This window comes from Tetrao urogallus, assembly GCF_951394365.1.
Source record: "Tetrao urogallus genome assembly, chromosome: 11".
In the NCBI taxonomy this organism is placed as follows: domain Eukaryota; kingdom Metazoa; phylum Chordata; class Aves; order Galliformes; family Phasianidae; genus Tetrao; species Tetrao urogallus.
The window spans coordinates 7483049-7493674 of record NC_136824.1 but is presented as its reverse complement, the minus strand read 5'-3'; the positions used below and the strand labels follow the sequence as shown (position 1 = coordinate 7493674).

The window sequence follows — 10626 nt, the reverse complement described above, 5'->3', positions numbered from 1 at the left end:
GCGGCACACGGACAAAGGGCCCGAGGTGTGTGTGTGGGGGGAACGGGGAAATGCCCCTCCCGGCCCTGTCCCGAGTCGTGCATTAATACCCTGACCCCGGTCGCAGCCCTGCTACAATTCCAGAGGGCTGTTTGCTTCGGTTGGTGTTGAGTTTCTTCTTTTCCCGCTGCTTGGGGACAGCGGGTGGCTGCCATCGGCCCGAGCGGAGGTGACAACGCTTCATCGGGATTTATTTTTATTCTTTCCCTTCAGCGGGGATTTGTGAGAGAAGCGCTTTAAGAAATGATAATAACATAGTAAAAAATAAACAAATCAAAGATCGCACAGAAGAGGAAATCGGCGATAAGAGCACGGAGCGGCGGAAGGCAGCCCCGACCCGGAGTCCTTCCCCGGAGCCGCTCGCGGTGGAGACCCCCGACCCACCCCGGCCCCCAGCCGCCCCCCCCCCCCCGGTCCATCCCTTTTCTCTCCACGAAGTCGCTAAGGGGCGGATTCCAGGCACACGGCGGTGCGGCAGCGGCGCCGTTCGGCACACAATGAGGGGCACAAAATACGGCCTCGCCCCGCGTCCCCACGCACCCCCACGAGCCGAGGGACCCCCGGGTACGTGCGGCACCGTGCCCCCGCGCTGCCGTCGGGTTGGTGCTCGGAGCTTCGTCCCCGCTTCGCCCCGGCTCACGGAACGCTCCGCGGGCTCCGGAGGGTGGGAGCGGCCGCACGGCGCCTCCCCCCCCCCCCCCGTAGGAGCGCGGAACGGGGCGGGAACGGAGGAACCCGCGCCCCGACGGCCGCGGCCCGGCCCTGCCCCGGGTGAGCGGCCCCGAGCGAGCGGCAGCGGCGGGCCCGCAGCGACACCTGGCGGCGCGGCGCGATACTGCGACACGGGGCACAGCGCGGCGCCCTGCGATCCCTGCCGCGTCCGGCTGAGCCCCGCGCGCGCTCACGGCCCCAGCACGGCCCCGCCGCCGCTCCGGCCCGGACAGCGCAGCGCTCGCCGCCGTCACCCGCCGACAGCCAAAAGGAAGGGCGGAACGAACAAAAACAGGCGCCTTGCTCCTACGCTTTCAGCACCGACCGCGGCAGGACTCGAACCTGCAATCTTCTGATCCGAAGTCAGACGCCTTATCCATTAGGCCACGCGGCCGCCTGCAGAAAGGCTTTTTCGCGCGCCCTACTGGCTCAGCTGCCGGCGGGCAGTGCGGCTGCGCGTGGGGCGGGTGGGGGGGCGGAGCGTCCGCGCGGCCGGAAGTTGCCCCGGAGCTCCGCGTCGCAGCGCGCTGTGAGCTGGAGTGGGGGCAGGTGGGCGCGTGGGGGAAGTGTGGGGCTGCACGGCTCGGGGAACGGGAGGTGCGGAGTTTTGGGGGCGCGTGCGGAGCCGTAGAGCGCGCTTGTGGGGGTGTTGCATGCCTTGCAGGAGTGTTGCACGCGTGCAGAGGTGTAGGATGCTTTGCGTGTCCTTCAGGGGTGTTGCATGCTTTGCAGGGGTGTTGCATACATGCAGATGCGGTGCGTGCCTTGCAGGAGTGTCGCATGCTTTGAGAGCGTGGTGCAGCTCAGCTGCGCATCCCGGCACGCCGCACGCCTGCAAGGTGTTGCTTTTAGCAGCGCCGGTTGAGGCTCTCTCCACAAACCCTTCCCCTCACTGCCGCTCTCCCCTTACAGGAGGACCCCCCCCGTCCAGCAGCACCGCGATGCTCCGCGCTCTCCGCCGAGGCTCAGCGCCGTGCCGCGCCTCCTCCCGGCCGTGCTCCGGCCCCTCCGCCCACCGCCCGCAGCCACGCGGCGACGAGGCCGAGCCCTCGGAGCGCGGCGAGCGCCGCGTGAACCCGCTGCACATCCAGATGCTGTCCCGTAACCTCCACGAGCAGATCTTCCGCGGGGCGAGCGTGCGGCACTCGGAGGAGGCCGTGCGGCGCAGCATCGAACACCTGCGGCGGCACGGCTTGTGGGGCCGGCACGGCCCGTCGCTGCCCGACGTGAGTTTGCGTTTGCCCCGCATGTACGGCGCCGACATCGACGAGCATTTCCGCCGCCTGGCGCAGAAGCAGAGCCTGCCCTACCTGGAGGCGGCCGAGGAGCTGCTGCGCTGCCGCCTGCCCCCCGTTCCCCAAAGCTGGGCCGAGCAGCAGGGCTGGACGCGTTACGGCCCCGACGGGCGGCCCCAGGCGGTGGAGTGCCCGCGGGAGCGCGCGTTGGTGCTGGACGTGGAGGTGTGCGTGGCCGCCGGGCAGTGCCCGACCATGGCCGTGGCGGTGTCCCCGCACGCGTGGTGAGGGAGCGCGCGTTCCCCCCTCCCTCCCGCCGCCGGTGCGGTGCAGGGCGCTGACCGCGTGCCCCGTGCCGCAGGTACTCGTGGTGCAGCCGGCGCCTGCTGGAGCAGCGTTATTCGTGGGGCCCCCGCCTGGCGCTGCACGACCTCGTGCCCCTGGAGGGGACGGGCAGGCAGCAGGAGGGCGGCGAGAGGGTGGTGGTGGGGCACAACGTGGCTTTCGACCGCGCTTTCATCAGGGAGCAGTACCTCGTCCAGGTGAGTGCACGTGGCCGTGCCGCTTCGGCTGCTTTGCTGCCGCGTGGTGCTGGGGCTGTGCAGAAGCTGGCGCCAGGTGAGCTGCACGGCGATGCTTTGTGCTGTGCCTCGCTGCCTGCATCACGGAGCAATAAAATGGTGTGGGTTGGAAGGGACCTTAAAGCCCACCCTCCTGCCACGGGCTGGGTGTCCCCACCAGCTCAGGCTGCCCGGGGTCCCATCCGACCTGGTCTGGGGCACCCGCAGCTCAGGGCAGCCCGTGTCCAGCACATTTGTCCTTCAGCACATCCTGGGTTATGACTGCTGTCTCCCTGCAGGGCTCCCGGGTGCGTTTCCTGGACACCATGAGCATGCACATGGCCATCTCGGGGCTGACGGGTTTCCAGCGCAGCCTCTGGATGGCTGCCAAGCATGGCAAGAGGAAGGGGCTGCAACAGGTCAGGCAGCACATGAAGAAAACACGCAACAAAGCTGAGGGGCCGGCGGTGAGTATGAAGCTGAGCCCCAGCTGCTCCCTGCAGCTTAGGAGTGGCTCCCAGTGGCTTCCAGAGAAAGTGGGCAGGGGATGGGAAAGATAGAATAGGATAGAATGGAATGGGTCAGAAAGAGGTGAAATGGAGTGAGAAGAAATGGAATAAGATAAGATGGAATGGGGTGGGGGTGGGGTGGAAGAGAACCGAATGGAGTGGAGTGGATTGGATGGAGAAGGATAGAATGGAAAGGAGTAGGAAAAGATGCAATGGAATGGAAGAGAATAGGATGGAATAGAAAAGAGCTTGTTGGAATGGGATGGAATTGGTGGGATGCAGTGGAATGAGATGAGGTGGAATGGAATTGAACTGGATGGGATGGGATGGAATGGAATATGGTAGAACAAAGTGGGATGGAATAGGATGGAATGGATGAAAGTAGGATTGAATAGGATGGGATGGGATGACCATCCCTTAATCCTTTACCCGCTGCTCCCTTGGCTGTGGGGCTGGGCTCTGCCTCCACTGTTGCCTGCTGCAGGTCTCTTCGTGGGACTGGGTGCACGTCAGCAGCATCAACAACCTGGCAGATGTGCATGCCCTGTATGTGGGAGGGGAACCGCTGCAGAAGGAGGCACGAGAGCTGTTTGTTAAGGGGACCATGGCTGATGTCAGGAATAACTTCCAGGTATGGGCAGTGGTGCTTGGGATGGCAATGGAGCAGGAAACAGCTTTTGTTGGTGTTTTTTTTTTTCCCTTTGGTGCATGGCTGGTACCTATTGCAAAGGATTTGTGTGTACGGGTGAAGCTGTGCTGGGCTCTGTGGCTTCTCCCTGTGCTGGTGACATGCTGTGTTCCCAGGAGCTGATGTCATACTGTGCCAGCGATGTCCGGGCCACCCATGAGGTGTTTCAGGAGCAGCTGCCACTCTTCATGGAGAGGTGAGAGGGGCTAGAGGGGGCTGGGTGAAGTCATGAACGCAAGGCATGCTCACATTGGGTGTGGGCTGGTGCTTGGAGGGCAGCTCCCCTCCAGGAGGTGCCCAATTCCCAACCTCTGGCTTTGGATTCCAGGTGCCCCCACCCCGTGACGTTTGCTGGGATGCTGGAGATGGGGGTGGCCTACCTGCCAGTCAACGGCAACTGGAGGAGGTACCTGGATGATGCTCAGGGCACCTATGAAGAGCTCCAGAAGGAGATGAAAAAGTCCTTGATGAACCTGGCCAACGATGCCTGCCAGCTGCTGCACGAGGGCAGGTATGGGGAGAGGCACGGGACCAGGCTGAGCACTGGTTGCAGGGGGAGAGCAACAGTGTGTCCACAGGTACAAGGAGGACCCCTGGCTCTGGGATCTGGAGTGGGACACGCAGGAGTTTAAGCAGAAGAAACCCCCAAAGAGGAGGACAGATCAGAAAATAAACAGCAAAGCCTCAGAGACGGGATCTGCTCAGGAGTGGCAGGAAGGTGAGCATGGAGGGATGCTGCAGTGCTTGCAGGGCGATGGGCTGGGGGGATGCTCAGCCCCCTGTGCTGTCAGACCCCGGTCCCCCCAGTGAGGAGGAGGAGCTGAGAGCCCCCGAGAGCCACACCTGCCTGGAACGCCTGAAGGAGACGGTCACACTGCAGCCCAAGAGGCTGCAGCACCTCCCTGGCCACCCAGGGTGAGTTGAGGACAGCGGGGCACCCAGTGGCTGCTCCCTGCTCCCTGACCCGCGGCCGTGCCCCACAGCTGGTACCGCAAGTTGTGCCCGCGCCTGGAGGAGGAGGGCTGGGTGCCGGGGCCCAGCCTCATCAGCCTGCAGATGCGGGTGACCCCAAAGCTGATGCGCCTGGCCTGGGATGGCTTCCCCCTGCACTACTCGGAGAAGCATGGCTGGGGCTACTTGGTGCCAGGGCGGCAGGACAACCTGCCTGCAGCCTCCGCAGAGCCGGAGGGGCCTGTCTGCCCACACAGGTGAGGGAGCGCAGGGGATGGAGAGTCCATAGCTGGGACACGGAGCTCTGTAAGGGGCTCAGCTGCAGCATTTGGTTGAGCTCTGTGCCCTGGCAGGGCGATCGAGCGACTGTATCGGCAGCACTGCCAGCAGAGGGGCCAGGAGCAACCCCCAGAAGAGGTCGGCGTGGAGGATGAGCTGATGGTGCTGGAGGGTAGCAGCATGTGGCAGAAGGTGTGTGGTGTGGGGTCTGGGATGAGGAAATACCCCATAATCAAGGCTGGGAATGGTTATTTGAGCTGCCCCGCTCTGTGCCGCAGGTGGAGGAGCTGAGCCAGCTGGAGCTGGACATGGAGCGGCCGGGCAGGGCAGAGCAGGGCCAGATGCAGGTAAGCAGAGTTCCCTGTGGGATGCAGTGGTGAATCTGATCCCGTTTCCGTGATCCCTCTGTGCTGGGGGTTCCCAGCAGAGCACAGGGACACCGTGCCCGGCATCACCTCGCGCTGCCACTTGCAGGATGAGGACGGGCTGCCAGAACTGATGGAGGAGAGCAGCCAGCCCTCGTTCCACTACGGCAACGGCCCCTACAATGATGTCAATGTTCCTGGATGCTGGTTCTTCAAGCTGCCCCACAAGGCAAGTTGGAGCTATCCCTGCTCCCTCGCCCCACGGGGTGATGGCAGAGATGTTCCCAGCTGAGGTTGGAGAGTGTGTGGGGCTGCGTTGCGTTGAACCCTGGCATCTCCTTGCTGCTGAAGGATGGCAATGAGAACAACGTGGGGAGCCCCTTTGCCAAGGACTTCCTGCCCCGCATGGAGGACGGCACGCTGCGGGCTGCTGTGGGCCGCACCCACGGGACCAGAGCCCTGGAGATCAACAAGATGGTGTCCTTCTGGAGGAACGCTCACAAACGGGTCAGGTCAGCCTGGTGCCTTGAATCCCTGTGGCTGGGGCTGCGTTGTGCCCTGTGGGCTGCGCAGACAGTGTGCTGTGTTGTTGTGTATCCCTCAGTTCCCAGGTGGTCGTTTGGCTGAAGAAGGGGGAGCTGCCCCGCGTGGTGACCAGGTACAGAGCGAGACGGCCGGGCTGGGGGAGCCCGTAAGGCCCGTGCTCACCCTGTGCCCATGCAACAGGCACCCGGCCTACAACGAGGAGGAGGATTACGGGGCCATCCTGCCGCAGGTGGTGACCGCGGGCACCATCACCCGTCGGGCCGTGGAGCCCACGTGGCTGACAGCCAGCAACGCCCGGGTAGGGCTACGTGCAGGCAGCGGGGCTGGGGCCGTGGGGTGTGGTGCAGCACGTGGGGTGTGCTGAGCCGGGCGCCGTGTGCTGCAGGCTGACCGTGTGGGCAGCGAGCTGAAGGCCATGGTCCAGGTGCCGCCTGGCTACTCTCTGGTGGGTGCAGATGTGGACTCCCAGGAGCTGTGGATAGCGGCGGTCCTGGGCGAGGCTCACTTTGCCGGCATGCATGGTGAGCAAGGCTGTGTCTTTGGGCACTGCAACGCCATCCCTGTGCTGTGCTTGACCCCTTCCTCCCCGCTGCAGGGTGCACGGCCTTTGGCTGGATGACCCTGCAAGGGAAGAAGAGCGACGGGACCGACTTGCATAGCAAGACGGCCGCCACGGTGGGCATCAGCCGGGAGCACGCCAAGGTCTTCAACTATGGGCGCATCTACGGGGCCGGGCAGCCCTTCGCCGAGCGGCTGCTGATGCAGTTCAACCACCGGCTGACGCAGCAGCAGGCGCGTGAGAAGGCACAGCAGATGTACGCTGTCACGAAGGGCATCCGGAGGTGGGTGCTGCCTGTGGGGGGAGTCCTGGCTGCCTCCTGGGCATGCGTTACCCTGAGCCGGGTGCTGTTCTCCTCCAGGTTTCATCTCAGCGAGGAGGGCGAGTGGCTGGTGAAGGAGCTGGAGCTGGCTGTGGATAGAGCAGAAGATGGTACGGTGTCGGCCCAGGATGTGCAGAAGATCCAGAGAGAAGCCATGAGAAAGTGAGATGTTCTGACCCCAGTGGGTGCTTGTGGCACGGCTTCCCCTGCAGCCCCACTCTTAGATGCACCCCAGTTTGGTCTGGGGGCTCCTCCAGTCTCTTCCAGCAGAACGCTGCAGGGATCATCTGACTGCCCCAGCCCCAAAAAGTGTTGAGGACTTGTCCCACACTTTTCAGCAGCCTTCCCTCTGCTCCCATAGGTCCCGAAGAAAGAAGAAGTGGGACGTGGTGGCTCACCGAATGTGGGCTGGAGGCACCGAGTCCGAAATGTTCAACAAGCTGGAGAGCATCGCCCTGTCTGCCTCGCCGCAGACCCCGGTGCTGGGCTGCCGTATCAGCAGGGCTCTGGAGCCTGCAGTGGCCAAAGGGGAGGTAAGAATGTGGCTCTGTGGTGCTGAGCTCCTCGCACTGCTTGTCTGAAATAGCAACCCTAAATCCAGCCCTTCTCAGGGCGGGGAACCACGCAGGCACATGGAGCTGCAGACAAAACCCGTTGGTGTTGGGTCCCGTGCTCCTTTTCTTTGTGTACCATCAAGGACACCCAGCAACACTGCTTCACCAGCTCCCTCCCTTGTAACAGGAATACTCCTTGGACACTCTCCTAGCATTTCTCTGTGTTTCCTTCCCCAGTTTCTAACCAGCAGGGTGAACTGGGTGGTGCAGAGCTCAGCCGTTGACTACCTGCACCTCATGCTGGTCTCCATGAAGTGGCTCTTTGAGGAGTACGACATAAACGGGCGCTTCTGCATCAGCATCCACGACGAGGTGCGCTACCTGGTGCAGGAGCAGGACCGCTACCGGGCAGCACTGGCCCTGCAGATCACCAACCTGCTCACACGGTGAGAGGTGGGGACGGGCATCTCCTGGGTGAGACAGCGTGACGGCAAAGGGAGGGTGGGCAGGGTGGCACAGGGCAGGTTTTCTCTGCTTAGAGGAGGCACGGCAGCCCTAGAGTGCACCTCCTTTATTTGCGGCTCTGATGGCTGTGCGTGGAGCTTTGGCTTCCAGGGATAATCTGTTGGCAAGAGGTGCAGGTCAGCAGCTCCATCCTTGCTGTGGAGGGGCTGTGAGCGCATCTCCTGCCTACATGGCCATCGTGTGGCAGCAGCTGCCACATGTTTAAGTGAGCTGTTGGGAATCAGGCTGGCTTCCCCTCTTCTCTCCCTGCTTTTGGGGCCGGCAGTGAGAGGCACAGCTCTGTGCCCCTTTAGCAGCAGCCCTGCTGCCTTCCTGGCCCGTGCCTGCTGGGTTAAGCTCAGCCTGGAGCTCTCCTGCCCTCACACCCCCGGGGATCCTTTTGCTCTGGCTCCAGCTCAGGCAGCTTTGTGAAATCCCCTTCCCAGTGCTTTACGGTATTTGGTTTATACAGGAGTTGGCCAAAGCAGAGCTATTTTCTCGCGGGCTGAGGTAAGGATACAGCAAACAGCCTTTCTGTGCCCAGGCAGCGTGCGCAGCAGGAGAAGACGCCCTGATGTTTGTGCCTTTATACCAGCTATTGCAGGCACAGGGCTTCCTGCTGGGAAAATCCAACATCTGCTCTGCGTGGGAGGATTAGCCAGAAGTAAAGGGCTGGGTTGGTCCTTTCTTCCTAGGAGGCTGAACGTACTGTTACTCTGTTCCTCCCACATCCACTTTGGCAATCCTTGACCCTTCTGCTACCCAGTAGTTACAAAGCACTTTGTCTTGCAGCCGCTGATTGACATGGGTGCAAAGTAATCTGCAACAGCGGCTGCCCAATGTTTTGTGAAGCTGCCTTTGTTCCAGCCCAACCTGCGGCGGATCAAAGCCCCTGCGTGCAGGAACGGGAGGACTGGCTGAGCGTGAGAGAAGTAGCGGGTTTGCTGTAACTTTTCAGCAGTAGCTGGTTTCTTCCTTTCACAAAAAGGGCACACGGTTCTCTCCTGGCAGAAAGCGATCGGTGTTTGCAGTGAAAGGAAGGTCGTGGCAAGGAGTTTTCAGTCTAAGGCACTGCCTCTGGTTTGCTTTCCAGTGGGGCGCTGCCTTTGGGGTTCTGCTCCTCGGGCTGTGATGTGACGTTTCCGTTGTTCCCTGCAGGCGTGTGATATCTTGTGTGCTGCAGTGCAGGTGTGACAGAGCTGGGTGTGATGTGTAGCACTGCCCCGCGTGCTCTCTTGTGCTTCCAGGTGCATGTTTGCCTACAAGCTGGGCCTTCAGGATCTGCCGCAGTCCGTGGCTTTCTTCAGCGCTGTGGACATTGACCGGTGCTTAAGGAAGGAGGTGACCATGAACTGTGTGACTCCATCAAACCCAACTGGCATGGAGAAGAAGTATGGCATTCCTCGAGGTGAGCAGTGGCTGTTGGAGCTGCATCCCCTGTAACAGCGAGCCCCTCCTCTGATGGAAGTGGAGCTGTTCCCCAAGGGCTCATCCACCATTGGAGGTACCTCGCAAACCCCATAGCTGCCCTGCTTCAGCAGCCTCGCACCCCTGCAAGGCACCCGCTCACCCTGGTGCCAGCTTCTCAGTCCTCTCCTTTCTCATTGCTTGAACAGTTTGTGCTGCCACCACCAGTATTTCTGCTAAAGAAATCAGGGCCTGGCTCGGTCACCCCCCACAAGTTGGCTTTGTGTTGCTCAGAGGAGAGATGAGCCTTCCTGTAGTCTTTTAAATACAGCCCAAGATTGAATTGTTTGTTTTCTCTGAAATGAGGTGCCTCTAGAGGCTCCTATGTTTTGCCCTCCAGGCCCAGCCATTCCCAGCCTTCAGTGCTTTTCCTCCTCCCCCCTCAGCTCAGCACAGCTGTGTTCAGGGAGCTGCCCCTGCTGCAGGTTTCAGCCTTAGCACTGCTGTGTTCTCCCCCACCAATCCCAAGGCTTACACTAGTTCCTCTCTCTACTCAGCATAACCTTCTAACTGCTGGAAACGAGCATTTAATTGTTGGCTGGGAGCTGCTTTAAATAGCACCTTGTCAATACACAGCAATGTTTTGGCAGCTAAGAACCTCACTGAACAACATCAGACACTTCACCCTTAGGCAACCTTTATTAAGAGTTTTACAGGCAAAGCGTGCCTGTGGAAAAAATACCTGTTGGGTCAGTAGCAAAGCAAATTAAACAAGTGCAAGGCATCAGGGTCAGCAGAAGCTTAACGCAGCCCCTGCTGCTGGCTCTCCAGAGGAAGCTGTCACCTGTCTCCTTAGGAGCTATGCACAGCAGCAAGCTTCAAGGGAGAACAGTCCTTGTTTCCAGCTTCCTCCTGGTGCTGTTTTTGCACTGCCAGCACTGCACAAAACAGAAGTTTGAATAAATTTAAGGCTTCTTGCCCCATACTTGCTACATGCTCCATACCAAAAGCAAAGGGGCTGTTACTCTCTTACTCTGATGCTGTACAGTCTTTAAGTATACTGCAGAACACAAGGAACCGATTGTCCCATTGTCTTCCAGGAGAAGCACTGGATATATATCAGATAATTGAAATAACCAAAGGGTCATTGGAGAAGAAGTGATAACGTGAGATTGTCAGAATGTGCAAGTTGTCCAGAGAGCACCCAGGAGCCTGGCTGTCCTTGCAGAAGCACACACATGGCAGGGACCGATCCTGGTTGTGCCGCTTCCTTCTCTCGGTAAGAAAAGGATGTTCCTGAGGAAGATTTTCATAGCAGCACATTTGAATGGCAGAACTTGCATATTTGAATGGGCAGCAGCCAGCTTTAAAACCTGAGACACCTGACAGTCACTGCT

At 60.7% G+C, this 10626-nt stretch overlaps 1 protein-coding gene across 1 annotated transcript; it reads left to right on the top strand.

Moving 5' to 3' along the window:
* Positions 1-1691: 1691 nt before the first annotated feature.
* Positions 1692-10391, top strand: POLG (DNA polymerase gamma, catalytic subunit; the record flags this gene model as incomplete). Its single annotated transcript, XM_079540864.1, has 22 exons — positions 1692-2269; positions 2347-2527; positions 2845-3012; positions 3539-3685; positions 3859-3938; positions 4071-4253; positions 4321-4460; positions 4534-4657; positions 4726-4950; positions 5047-5164; positions 5251-5319; positions 5447-5566; positions 5689-5849; positions 5942-5995; positions 6064-6181; positions 6269-6404; positions 6479-6725; positions 6804-6926; positions 7126-7297; positions 7556-7764; positions 9070-9230; positions 10330-10391. The coding sequence occupies 22 exons, from the start codon at positions 1692-1694 to the stop codon at positions 10389-10391; spliced, it is 3576 nt and encodes a 1191-aa protein (XP_079396990.1).
* Between the last annotated feature and the right edge of the window lie 235 nt (positions 10392-10626).